At 42.2% G+C, this 14,497-nt stretch overlaps 1 protein-coding gene across 1 annotated transcript in view; it reads right to left on the reverse strand.

Moving 5' to 3' along the window:
* Positions 1-1,512: 1,512 nt before the first annotated feature.
* Positions 1,513-14,497, reverse strand: part of SEZ6L (seizure related 6 homolog like) — a 239,932-nt gene continuing 226,947 nt past the window's right edge. Inside the window, exons 15-17 of the mRNA XM_072600100.1 lie at positions 12,979-13,093; positions 11,707-11,809; positions 1,513-9,976 (exon numbers count right to left, since the gene is read on the reverse strand). Coding sequence (XP_072456201.1) covers positions 9,947-9,976; positions 11,707-11,809; positions 12,979-13,093 — 248 coding nt within the window. The 3' untranslated portion in view covers positions 1,513-9,946. The remainder of the gene's footprint in view (positions 9,977-11,706; positions 11,810-12,978; positions 13,094-14,497) is intronic.

Below are 14,497 nucleotides of genomic sequence, written 5' to 3' on the forward strand. Positions count from 1 at the left end.
TGTCTCATTTTATCCTCACAACAATCCTGGGAGGCAGGTGCTATTATTATCCCATTTTACAGATAAAGAAACAGGCAAACAGAAGTTGTGACTTGTCCAGGATAATATAGCTAGGAAGTGTTTGAGACTGGATTTTAACTCAGGACTTCATCTGCTCTATCTCCTCTGCCACCTAGCCTTGCCCAAATGGAGGGACCTCTGATATAGCATTTTAAAAGTGTTTTTTCTTTTCTTTCCTTTTATCCAGTACTTCACATTATCAGCATCTGACCTTGAAAGAGCTGCTAATTCAATGGGGTAGACACTCCCTTTAATGACTCAGATGATATTTGAGAGTTGCTGTGCCCTAAGAAACCTATTTCCCTATGGCCAACTTTGTGATCTGTCTGTCTAAGCTTAACTAAGCAGGCCTCAGGCAACAGACACATAGATAGAAATAGGGATATTTGTTCTGGCAAAATGCAGGTTGGAGGGTTGGGGGAAGGGCATGTTTGCTGTCTTCCAGTTTCTGAAGGGCTGTTATATGGAAAAGAGATAAGACTTGCTCAGTTTGCCTCTAAGGGACAGAACTCAGAGTAATGGGTTGGCCAATTTAAGCTTGATGTCAGGGAAAACCTTCTTCCAATGAGGCTGGCCAAAGGTGGAATTGGCAGCTGGGAGAAATAATGGTTTTCTCCTCCTTTCAAACTTAGGCCAGACATCTACCTGTCAGGGATGTTATAGTGGGGGACTCTTTTGGGGGGATATGGGTTATTCTCAGTGGCTGCTCAGGTACCTTTAAGGCTCCAAATTTCTGGGATTCTGTTCATCAGCAGCCCATTTTTTGAGCCCTGATAGAATTCATACCTTGCTGTCATAGCCTATGAGGACTCCAAGTCACTTCCACAATATGATGACACCTAGGATGAGGACTCGATTGGAGGCACAATAAGAGATTTAGTGATAAAAGATGCTCTAGATAACTTCCTCCAGATTGGCCTTTAGATATATTGTGGTGTTCCTGGTTCCTTGGTGGGGATTGTTTACACTGAACAGAATCCTGTCCAAGTCTCTTTTTTATGCCTGTTATACCGGAACATTCCATACTTGAAATATTCAATTACAGCAACCTTAGAGCAGCAATTTTATTTGACGCATATAATTTGGTTCTTTTTTTTCTCGTTATAGACTGTGAGAGCTGGAAAGACCTTAGAAAAGCTAGGTTAGCTCCCTCTCATTTTACAGGTGAGAGGATGGGGGAAGGGAAGGGACCCAACTAAGGTAACATACAGAGTTAATGTAGATCTGGGCTTCATACACAAATCTTCCCATACTCCTAGTTCAAAACTCTTTCCACTACCCCACACTATTCTTTCACTGGTCTTTTTTGGGGGACATCTAGGATGACTATTTCATTTATCAAATAGCCAAAGAAATTCAAATAAGTGATAGAAAAGAGGATGTGATTATTTTGCACCAAATGTCCTGGAAATTCCACTACTGGACAGTGAAGATAAATGACCACACTTCAGATGTGATGAAAAATGAGAGATTTATTGCACTCAGGGGTTCAGTACCATGGAGAGCGCCAGGGAATGAGCTCTACTCTAATTTTCAGGGATGGGAATCAAGGCTGGAAAAGCTTTGCTGCGGACAGTCAGTTCATCTGGATTGAGATTAAAGATTCAAGTTGTATGACAATTTAAAAAGCAAATAGGAAACCGTAGTGTACGTTCAGGAAAAAAAAAAGCTGCATGAAAATAGACATTTCTGTTACTCTACAAATCGGTTCTAGTTCATGTGAAGGAGAAAACTCCTAACTTCAGGAACAAAATAGGAAGTAGTTTATATAATCAGGCTGCTGTGAAACCCCTATACTACATACAAACCACTTATAAAAAGTCACAAACTGAGTCATAAGAAAAATGGTGGCACAGGACACATTCTCCCTTCCCAAATGGAGAGATTTTTGAGCCATGATAATTTGCGTTGGCTATGATTTCTTCTCTATTATTTCACTGGTCCTTTGTTATGACCCCCCAGGCAAGAGATGTGACTTATAGGTAGCGGTGAATTCATTCTTTAGCAGGTTATTTTCTGAAACTTGGAATGGGATGGAGTCCATAAAATTGCCAACTTTTCCCCACAGCTTTTGCTGACACTCATCTAAGTTGGGAGAAACACTTAGGTCCAAGTTTGGTTCTTCATTCCTACTTCTATTGGCTTAATTTTGCATCCTGAAGATTTCTTCTCCAGATGATCTTATTGGGTGGATGTTGCAAAGAGGCACATTTAGGCTCAATAGAAGGAAAATTTCATGTTGTCAAGAGAAAGGGAGGTAGGTTTCCTGGAATGTTGGGTGGAGAGCCCCTGTGGCAAATCCATGGGAGGACATGGACAAGTGCCACATGGGATGAGAAGGCATGGATGATTGTGATTTGTATCACTGGAGGGAGTATCCACATTCATAAAATCACAGATTCCTTGGAGCATTTGACTAAGGAAACACTTCCCATCAAGCACAGCTCTCCAAAAGTAGAAGGAGCTGCCTTACGAGGTAGTAGGTCCCCCTTCATTGGAGGTCTTCAAGCAGAGACCAGATGACTGTCAGGTATGTTATGTGTGTGTTTTGGGGGGGTTGTTTTGAAGGTATGGGTTGAACTAGTTGCCTTCTGAGGTTGATTCCAACTTTGACATTCTGTGATTCTGTGACTTCTTCCTCATCAGACATCGAAGTTTTAAGCTGTAACAGTGCGACCATGCAGGATTCAGTCAGTCTACAAGATCAGAAGCCAGGACCTCATTGTCTCCAGGAGTGAATAGCTTTCTTTAAAAGGTGATGTTGATTGTTGTTTGGCATGGGGAAATTTGGCATTGCTCAAGCCACGTGTATTGGAACTAGATCAGTGAAGTTGAAAGATCTTATACTATTAGTATTATCTAAGAGAGCTCTGGAATCAAAGAGATCATAGTGCTGTTTGAGTACTGTTATTTACCTGTGAAACTGCTCGGTTGATCTTGGTGGTGGTGGTGGTACAATTGCCTGAATCGGTAATGTTACTGATCTCACCGATTTGGGAAGTTTTGGTTAAAGTAGACTCACTTTGTACTGTGTCAGCCTAGAAGTTAGGGATTTCCTTCTCACTGGAATCCTTCAAAGAGAGGTTGGGGGCCCCTTTCTTGATAGGCTGATACTTTTGTGACTGGAAATTCTTCCATATCTGGTTTCAATTCTTCCTTAGCCCTCAGTCATTGAATGGACGTAGCCTCAGACAAACTTAGAAAGGTCAAGGTCATCCACTGCATCCCAGGCCATCACCAGTCTTCTTGACTTTTGTTTTGCCACTGACTTCAATGACTCTAGAGGAGAAAGGGAGGCACAGCTCTGCCTCACTTAAATCCAATTCACTTACAAGTCAAGATATCACCCTCATGATGTCATTGGTTCTCTTAGAGAATGAAGGATCGACAGCAAAAGCATTGCAGAAGAGACTCTTATTCAGGTAAAGATTGGATGAGATGGCCTCTAGAGTCCCTGCCAACTCTGACATCCTGTGATTCCATGATCCTTGTTTTGTTCTGTGTCCTATCTGGGTATTGTCCAGGTGATAAAATTGCATGAGGACAGCATAGTGCTGGACACATAGGAGGTAAACAAGATTATTTGATTGATTGACCTCTGGAAATAACTTAGGCAGGCCAAAAAAGTGCAAATACTCAATGTAGTATTCCAAGGGAACAGGAAATCTGTCCCCTACCCACCTCATAAGCCTGGACCTCAGAAAAAACCTGCCTGTTCAGCTGCTCCTCTGTATTTTCTGGGCCATGATGAGGTGGTGACTCTGGATCACAGCAATTCTTCCAGATCCACCTTGTCCAAACTTGCACTCTCAGATGGCCCTAGAATCACATTAAATCTTATAGCCCAGTCCTGGTACACCTCATGTCCTTGAAGGGCCAATTGCCATAAACATTAGATCCATTGAATCACAGATCAGAGAGACTTTGGAATTTGCCACTTGGCCATGATCTACCCTGTCACATGATAAAGGTGACCTGTACAACCTACTGCACTTCATTTACATTACTGGAGTTGACATTTACAAATGGGAGAATGACAACATTTTGGGGATCATAGGCTTATGGCTAGAAGGGACCCCAGAAATCAGCTAGTCCAACACCTTCATTTTGCAGATGGCGATTTGATGTCAAGAGATGTTAAATGATCTTGCCCAAGGCCCCACAGGTACTAAGTAGCATAGTTAAAGCCTCTGACTCCAAATCTAATGCTCTTTCCACCACTGCTCAAAAAATAAAACAAAAACCAAAAAAACAAAAGGAAGTTAGAGTATTATCATTTTATTCAGGACTTTTCTGAAGAGATTGTGTAGGAAATGACTGGTGGACAACTGACACTCATAGGATTTGAGTCCTGCACCCTCACTTGACCGATGTGGAAACAATGGCCCAGTCTCACCATTTTAGAGTTCTAAGGTACCAATTCTAGAGGCCCAAATCTGGATTTAAAAATCTAGAACACATTCATTTGGAGAAGAAAAGGAAGATGAAAATCCATGGGGCAAAACCTGGCTCAGTCATTCCTGAGAAGATATTGTCCACCATGAGATACTGGAAGCCACTTATCTCTAGCCAATCTCTTCTTTGTGTCCTATGGAGAAGTCTCCAGGAAGGACCAAGTCTGCTGTCTGTAACCTTCAGACATAGCATTCCACAGGACTTCATGTTTACTCTGCAACATGGGTCTTTCAGGTTGTTAGGAGGTGTCCAAAGATGTTGATCCGACACTTCAAAGAATAATCTGGGCTTTTTTTGTCTTCAGGCTGATACAAAAGGACTACTATTTGCAGCAAGTGTAGACATCTAGGTACATTTACATGATTTCATCAGTGTAGGGAATTCCCAGTGAGGCACTCTTAGCCCATGCAGAAAGGCATCTGCTCTGCAAATTTTAGCCTTAGGGAGCTGTCCAAGAATAGATAGATACATATGTAAACAAATGTCATAGATTTAGAAATATAATGGACCCTGGAGATCACTGGGTGCAATCTCTCATCATTTTACATATGAGAGAACTGAGGCCCAGAGATAGGAAGTGATTTGTTCATACTGTCATACTGCATTCAGACTCAAGTTATCTAACCCCAAATCCAAGGCTCCTTTCCAGGTATCATACGGTTATCCATCTAGCTTCTATCAGAATACTTATGTTGTGTGGCAACACAACACAGTGGATGAAGAGATCATCTTGGAGTTGGGAAGATGGTTCTGCTGATGGCTGTGTGATCCTGGGCAAGTCTCTTGCCTTCCTCTGTCTCAAGCAATACTCTAAGACTATAAGATGCAAAGTGACAGATGATCCATATTAGGAGAAGGAATTTCCTGATTGGGAGCTCCTAATGCCAGTGAAATCATAGGTATAGTTGGGGCAGGGGGGAGGGGAAGCATGCTAATAAATTGATTCAACATTACCATGAATTCAAAGAGGGAAATACTAAGCAGACAAATTTCTAAGGGATGGAGATTTGGTGAGAGAGAAGCTGGAATCAACATTTTTCTGAAGTTCCAATCATTGTAAATTTAGTTTCAACTCTTTAAACATGTTATGGTTGGTAGAAAGGTCCACTCAGTTCTCAGATTCCTCCAAGGAAGTCTCATGTCCAAAAATATTTAATCCCAATGATTTTAGTATCATCCTTATAAAAACAGACGTATATGAAACTGAAATGACACGCCTGGTGCATTCTTGGCACTGGTTTTTTGTTTTGTTTTGCCTTTACAAATTACAAATACAATCAGATATGTGAAAAGAAAAAAGTTATGTTCTTCAAAGTATTTTACATTCCAGGGATCCATATTACCTTTCTCTATACTAGAACAGATTTTAAAAACACCATTGTGGTTACAGATGTTGCACTAGGAAGACTGGAAAAAAAAGACATTGGCATGGCCCCAAAAATACCACCAGATTTTTCATCCATCAGAACATTGAAGGAATGCCCAAGTCCATCCCAACCTGGATATGTTTAGGGAAGCAAGGTTAGAGTTTAGACTTTATAAGAGGAAAATGTTTAGTTTTTCCACGTCAATACACTATGTTTCAGAATCATGGGATATTTATAGAGTGCCATCATTTCAATTGGCGTAGTCTTAGATGAAGCATCAAATATAAATAAAAGATGGAATTTTGCCCTTAAAAAACCCTTGACTTTCCTTTACAGTTGACCTTTTCTTCTCCAAACATCCTGCCAGCCATTCATCTCCAGGAAGCATTTTGACTATATTTAAAGGGGGTGAGGAACGCCATCAAAAACATGGCTCTCACATAGCAAATCTTGGGTTTCTCTCTGATAGTTATAGGGGAGTTGAACTTGATTGACATGGGTATGGAATGGCTTTCTCCCATGAAGGGGCAATCCTGAGCCTCAGACCATTCAGAAATAAGTCTAGATTTCCAGAGAGGAAGTGACAAACCTGCCATCCCATTCATCCTAAGATTTTTGAATCAGTCAATCTGAGATTCCCAAGGGGTACTGCATATGGAAAGAGGTGCTTTTAACACTGTGAGTCAGCTAATAGTATAAAATCTTGATGCTGCTGCAGGGGAGAATTGTTTCTGCTTGGCCCCACAGAACAGAACTAAGAACAATGGTGGGGGAAGCTGGAAAGACATAAATTTAAACTGGAGGCAAGAAAATATTTCCTAAAATTGAGTTATCCAAAATGGAGACCAACTACTTTGAGAGGCAATGGGTTCCTTCTAACTGGGAGTTTTCAAGGAATGGTTGGAGGTGTTATAGAGGTCATTCTTGGACTAAATGATTACTGAGATCTCTTTCTACTCTGGAATTCTTGGATTCTGAGGCAAGGGATGACTAAAGTTCCTAGATCATCCTATGCCCTGACATGGGGCAATATGCCAGAGAACATCAAGTGGGAGTTGTAAGTACAGGTCCCACTGATCTAGGTATGCACTAGTTTAGGGATGGAGAAGAACAATGGGTTTAGCATAGGGCTTTTCCACCCCTCCATCCTACCCCTAACCTCCACTGTACCTCCAGTGTTATTTGAATGACTTCCCCAAAGGAGAAGAAGTTCCACATTGGCCTGATTTCTATCACATATAACCATCTTATGTGTTTGGGTTGGGGGAATGGTGAAAAGGCCCTGGTACTATGTGGCTAAAGGGGATTTGTGACTGCCCTAATTGCCAGAAGATGACCACCTAATCTCTGTGTCCTGGGGTTTCTTCCCTTCTCTCAACTTAATATTACCAACTTGACTGAAGTCCTAGAGATATGCCTTTTTTTCTTCACCCCTGGTCTTCCACACATGCACTATCATGATTCTTTCTGCATTCTTCCCATTACCCTGAGGTACAAGAAGGGAGAGGAGGACAATGCAGGCCTCTTCTGTGACAGCAATTAATATAAGAAGCATTGAGAAGCAAAAAGGGGAAAATACAAAGAGATGGTAGTTGGATTCATTGTCACTTTGACTGCTGGGGTCCCTAAACTACAGCAGATCACTATCTACTATGTCTCACCTGGGAGACATATAGCAGGTTGCTTATAGCCCATTATATTCTCAGTCTTACTGAGTCTTTACTCTGTCCCTGGTAGTTGATCAAGGTTCCACCCCCTGCTTCATACACTATACTGCCCATAAGGGAAAGAAGCATGGTTGGCTTCCATTCTGCCCTTTACAGTCATTTCTTTGCACTCACAGTCCATTTAGGCCTTCAGAGAAAAGGGGACTGTAGCTTTAGACCTTGGAATGTGCTTTGCAAAAAATCAGTTGGGGAAGCTCCTTCTGGTCAGGCCTTCCTATCTATATTACTTCCTGTCTGCTTCAGCCCTATCTTACCCCTACTTCTATATCTGCACGTTGTCTCTCCTGATAGACTAAAAGGTTCTTGAGGGCAGGAACATTTTTATCTCTGTTTCTCTAGCATTTCTCACAGTCTTTGAACACAAGAGCTGCTTTCTAAAAATGCTAAAGGATTGATTCAGTCTATCCTCTGATAATGTTTAATATAAAATTTTGGAATAATCTCTTTGTTCTCTCTGAAGCAAACTCAGAGAGTGCCTCTTCCTATGTCGGCGGGGGCCAGCCAAGGCTGACTTTGCATTCCTTGGGAGACCTTTGACCTGGGATGCTGTCTCGAGCGATGGGACTTTCCTTTGTGTCTTGTTATCTATAGACACATACTATGTTATGGCATATTAATGGTAAAGAAAATATAGATATCTTAGGTGGTAATTTCTATTGAACTTTGTTTACCCTTTCCTATGTCAGTTATCTGTTTAGGGCAGGAAGCCTGCCACTCACTAGTGGCAGGATTTCCTTCCTTATCACCCAGACATATGTTTACCCAGCCTGGAATCACAAGGCCTGACCAACATTACTTTGTTAATTGTCTTGTCTTACTAAATTTATGATTTGTTCAACTAGGAGAGTTCCTTTCTCTCAGCAAAATGTATATAAGCCAGAAGATTTCTGCACTGGGTAGCCAGAACATTTCTGGCTCCATAATGCATTATGTTACCGTTTTCTTTAATAGGGAATTGATTAATTAATTAATTAAATCATAAAATGTATGCATTTAGCCTGTTGCCTTTTCTCTAATCGAGTTTTCAGGTCAACACCTCCTTCAGTGGAATTTTAAGTTCCTTGAGGGCAGAGATGGTTTCTTTTTTTGTAGTTGTTTTCCCAGGATATAGTGAGTGTTTATAAAAATGCTTGTTGATTAATTGTATTCTCAATTTGGGAAGGAGTATTGAGTATTTGGGAGGAGTATTTGGGGATTATATGGCAGGGGTAGGATTAGGGAGAGAGGTCAAGCACAATTCAGGTAACCTTTCAGTTTAAGATACCGTTCCCCTAATTGAAATCCATAGATTGGTGTTGTTTTCAGACAACAAGAAAAAAAAAAGTTAAGCATCCCCCAGGGCTCCTAAGGAGGCAGAGTTGGAAAGACTTTGCTACCTAAATGCAAGCTAATTTCTGGCAGCTACAATAAATGTCACCTCTCTCTTTGTCCTTACTGAGCAGCCACCAGGGAAAGAAGTCACACAGGCAGATGGTGAGCCTGGGGTCAAGTTTCCCTCTTCCTGCTGAGACCCAGAGAAGTCACTGACCCTTTTCTGCCAATTTCCTGAGTCAAGCATGAAGCTGGAGAGAGAAGATATCTCTCACTTCAGAGACCTTGAAAATAAGCATCTACCCCCACAGACAGCTAATGATATGAACAGGTAAAGCAGAAAAGGTTGGACAGTGAGGAGGATAGCTTTTGCTACTTGGATATCCCCTGAGGGAGGGAGAGAAATGGCAAGAAATGAGTAGGGACTGACCAGATTTGGTACCCTGTACAAAGTATCATTAAAACCTAAAGGATAAGCATGAGAACACAGCATCATATTTGAGATCAAACTGGCCAAAGTCCCTGGGTCATCTCCAAGGGCCAAACCATGGTCCTGTGGAGCCTGAGCCATCTGGCCTATAATATCTCTAGCTGCCTAGAGACACCTCCCCTCCCCCTCAAACCTTCAAAGCCTCACTCCTGGTGGCCCAAGTCTGGACATTGCAGCAACCTTGCCAATGCACCATTTTCTTTTGTGCCATCATCCAGAGAGACTTCACCAGCAGATCATGGCCCACCTTCTTCCCTTTAACTTGAACGACCAAACACACAAACACATCTGCCCTTGGGACTGAAGCTGTGCCAAGTGCCTGGCCTGGACAGCCACCCCAAACAGTCGTGCACACCTATTTCCATTTAAATTTAATAAATACAGTGAAGAAAACAGAAAATCTTCAATAAGGAGTCTAAAGGAAAGACAATGGAAGAGCCAGGGTTTCAATCGAATGCCACGTGGTCTCCGGATGAGTTACTGAGGAAGTCCTATTGTCATTCACATCACAGGTCACATCTCGAGCAGAACTGTCTTTATATTGAAACTTCATATTCTCTTGTTTCCTGTGACAGAGAGAAGAAAAGAATGTATGTAATTTAAATTTTGCAAGGTGCCAAGATTGGGGCCCTTAGTTTTAGAAGTGGCTTCATGCCTTGGAACAAACTCCTTTATTTCTCTGAACTAGTTTCTTCCATGGTAATGGGGACATCGTAACCTATACTTCCTGTTTCAGAGTTAAGAAGCTACAATATGAAAGGAGTGAATGCAGGCAAAACCTTTTATATATTGCAAAGTACTAAATAAAGGTAACCTGGTAGTAGTATCTCAGTCACAGAATTTAAATTGGAGGGAGCTTAGAGATCATCTAGTGCAACCCATCCCGGAATCAAAATCTTTTCTCCAATGTTCTACTTCTCACTGTTTCTATTTGCACTGTTCAATTGTTTTCAACCATTTCTGACTCTTCGTGACCCTATATGAATTTTTTGGCAAAGATATTGGAGTGGTTTTGTCATTTCCTTCTCCATATCACTTTACAAATGAGGAAACTGAGGCAAACAGGGTTCAGTGACTTGCCCAGGGTCTCACAGCTAGTATGTGAATTCAAGACCCAGCACTCTGCACTATGGCGCCACCTAGTGGCCCACTATCTTTGTAACCATGGGCAAATCACTCAAACTCTGTGGACCTCAGAATCCCCCTTTGGTTCCCAATCCATAATCTTGGGGGTCTAGTTTCAGATCTTGTCTCTCTCTCTTATCTCTATGGCTCTAAGCCTCTTATTTTCTATATGAGTGGCCATCCAGAATTCTCACTCCAATGGAAGAGTTGTCTCCACATCCAGAGGCAGCTCATTTCATTTCAGGATAGCTCTAATTGTTTATTGGGAAACTTTTCTCTACACCAAACTTCCATTTTCTTCTTGGCAACTTCCCCTCATCATTCTTAGTTTTGTCCTCTGCTCCAGGCAGAACCAGTTGCATCCATCTTCCATGTGGCAGCCCTTCAAATCCCCAAAGACACACACACACCTCCAGCTTTCTTTCCTTGCTCCAGTTTTCTTTTCTCCAGACTAAATATGCCCAGTTTTACAATCAACCCTATATAAACTGGGTTAAAATACTTCCCTGTATTTATTGATGTCTGTTGGCCATCCTCTGACATATTTTCTTACTCCTTGAAATATAACACCATAGGATTTAGAGCTGGGGGAGGAACTTAGAGATCATCTCATCTGTCATCATTATGTTAAGGATAAAGACCTTGGGCCTGCCAACTATTTCTCCTCTTAGGAGTCTCTAAGGTTGACTCCCTCCTCACTACTTCTCACTGCCCAAAGGAGTTGAAGCTCTTTGTAACTGTATGTAAAGCACAATTGAAACACCATTGGTTACTGTCATTTATTTAGTCCATTCCCTGAGAGGATTCTATCCTCCTTCACCCTCTAGATTCAAGTTGACCACTCTCACAATTCTAGCTTATTTAAATCTCCTCTCCTGGGGAGCCTACAGGGTCAGCCCTTCCTACCAGTTGGTCACTCTCTGTTGATGTAAAGGAACCAAGTGCTTATCTCCTCCTAAGCTCTCCTAGTGTCTTTTTCAATGGAGATACAAAAGAACAAAATGGTTGTCTCCCTGACTGCCTGCAGTGGGAGATGCAGAGAGCCCTGATGGCTGCTTCCCTTTGACAACTACCCCGGGAATTATGGGGAATTAAGCCTTCAGTTTCAACATTCCATCATTTCAACACCAAGAAAATGAAGGCACAAGAATGAGAATACAGATCAACTCACCCCCGTTTCGTAAATTGGGTTGTCAAATTCCGTCTCCACTGTGATCTGACTGTATGGGTGAGAGTACATTAGAGGCAGGCGCAAGTTGGAGTAATATCGACACCTGGAGGAGAACATGAAAGGGACAAAAAAGTTACCTTCCCACGGAAACATCTTACAGCGCTGAAGGAATGCAGGTTTGTTCCCATGCCCTTGGAATCCCTCATTTTCTTCAGGGCTTGGCTTAAAAGCATCACCTTCTACATGGTGCCTTTCTTGATCCCCATTGCTTTGAGTTTCTTCTCCCCAAATTATCCTGGCTCTATCTTGTGTGATTTTTTTTGGTATCTCTCTGTGCACATATTGTCCGCCCTAGCTAGATTACAAGTTCTTTCAGGATGATTTTGTTTTTGCTTTCATATTACCAGAATTTAGTATAGGGCCTGGCACATAGTAGGAGCTTAAGAAAGGTACTGAAGAGGACTACAGATGACTGAATTAAGGTAGTGTTATTGGCAAACAGATCACCCCTCACCCTTACAATTGCTTGCACCTTTATATCTCATCCGGTCCCATTCTGAGACTCTTTCCTCTCAGTATTAAACTTGGTAAGGAAGCAGCAAGATCACTCAGTGGGACTGAGCACGGGATTGAAGTCAGAAAGACCTGAGTTCAAATCTAGCCTCAGATACGTATTAGTTGTGTGACTGTGGGCAAGTCACTCAACCTCTAGCTGCCTCAGTTTTCTCATGTATAAAAAAGCGATAACATCACCTCTCTCAGAGTTGTTGTAAGGATACAGTAAGATAATATTTATAAAGCACTTGGCAAATTCGAAAGTACTATAGACATGGTATCTATTATTGCTTTTATAATTAGGCTATAAAATAAATCATTGTTTGCTGATGGATTGATTTTGTTCCTGCTAATAGAATGTAAGATCCTTGAAGGCAGGGACAAGTTCACTTTTGCATTTTTGTTCCCAGCACTTAGCACTGTGTCTAACACATAGAGTTTAATAAATGCTTGTTGATTGATTGAATAATTCACAAATCTTGACAAGCATCCAGTGACACTTATAATATCTTTTCCCTTAGCTAACAGGAACTCTAATCATCATTATTTACTAACAGCAGTGGCAGGAAGCAGAACTCAGAGACAGTAAGAATGGATATACCCACCTCTGCCTCATTCTACCTGGGCCTGTGTGGCTTAATTGAAATCTGGAAGGATGATTGGAGGCATTTGGCTAAAGGATTTATGCAATGTACTGGCATGGTGGCTGGCTCTTACCTGGTGATGTAGATGTAGGCACCACCCAGCAGTAGGGAAATGATGAGCACTGGGATGAAGATGGCCAATGCCATGTTTCCCCCTTCCAAGGAGGTCTCTGCTGCCGCTTCTGCTACTAAAAAGGCAACATTTGTTAGGAACTTGTTTCTTAGAGGTTTCAAGGGGGGCACAGTTGAGCTGTGGCAAGTCTGACCATGTCACCCCTCCTGCTCAATGTATTTTAATGGCTCCCTATTAACCTCTCAGATAAAATATAATCTCTTCTGTTTGGCATTTCAAGCCTTTCATAATTTGTTCTAACCTACTCATATAACCTTATTATACGTGATATCCTTTCATGAACTCTTTGGGCCAGGCAAAGTGGCTTTATGGCTTTTCTACATGCTCTTGATCTTCCATTTCTGTGCCTTTTCCAAGGCTGTTCACAATGCCTGGAAGTACCTCCTCCTTACTTCTGCTTCATGGAATCTCTAGTTTCTTCCAGAGCTCAACTGCCACTTGCTACATGAGACGTTTCCTTCCCTTTCCTTCTCATCCCTTTCTTTGCCTTGCTTTGACTCCCCATCCCATCCCATCCCATCCCATCCCATCCCATCCCATCCCATCCCATTGCTTGTCTTCCCTTCCCTTCCTTTCCTTTCCTTTCCCTTCCCTTCCCTTCCCTTCCCTTCCCTTCCCTTCCCTTCCCTTCCTTTCCATTCCCTTCTCTTCCCTTCCCTTCTCTTCCATTCCCTTCCCTTCCATTCCCTTCCCTTCCATTCCCTTCCCTTCCCTTTCTTTCCATTCCCTTCCCTTCCCTTCCCTTCTGTTCCCTTCCTTTCCCTTCCCTTCCCTTCCCTTCCCTTCCCTTCCCTTCCCTTCCCTTCCCTTCCTTTCCATTCCCTTCTCTTCCCTTCCCTTCCTTTCCATTCCCTTCTCTTCCCTTCCCTTCCCTTCCACTCCCTTCTCTTCCCTTCCCCTCCCTTTGCTTTTTCCCTCCCACACAGTAGACATTACTTGCCCCTGACTTTGTGAGGCCAAGGACTAACTTCTTTTTCACCTCTAACGTTTAGAGCATGGCTTGGCATATAGAAGGCATTTCACATGATTGCTCCCCAATTGATTTAGAGTCAGAAGACCTGAATTTGAATACTGACTCAATCACTTATACCTTACATGAGCCTAGAAAAGATGTTTGACTTCCATGGGCCTTAGTTTCCTTTTATGTAAAATGAAGGGGTTCACAGAACACCAGAGAACTGGAAGACAGCCCAATGGCCATCTAGTGCAACATGTACCTGAAAGGAAACCCCACTGCAATATACCTGACCCATGGTCATTCAGCCTCTGCTTGAAGACTTACGAGGAGAAGAACCCATTACCCTTGAGGCAGGCCATCTTGCTTTGGACAGAACTCATTATTAGGAACATTTTCCTGATCTTAAGCCCAAATTTGCCTCGTTGCAACTTCCACAAACTTCCAGGGGCTCCCGGCTCTGCCTTCTGGGGTCAGATGGACTAAATACAATCCCTCTTCTCT

This window comes from Notamacropus eugenii, chromosome 4, assembly GCF_028372415.1.
Source record: "Notamacropus eugenii isolate mMacEug1 chromosome 4, mMacEug1.pri_v2, whole genome shotgun sequence".
NCBI classification, from domain to species: Eukaryota; Metazoa; Chordata; class Mammalia; order Diprotodontia; family Macropodidae; genus Notamacropus; species Notamacropus eugenii.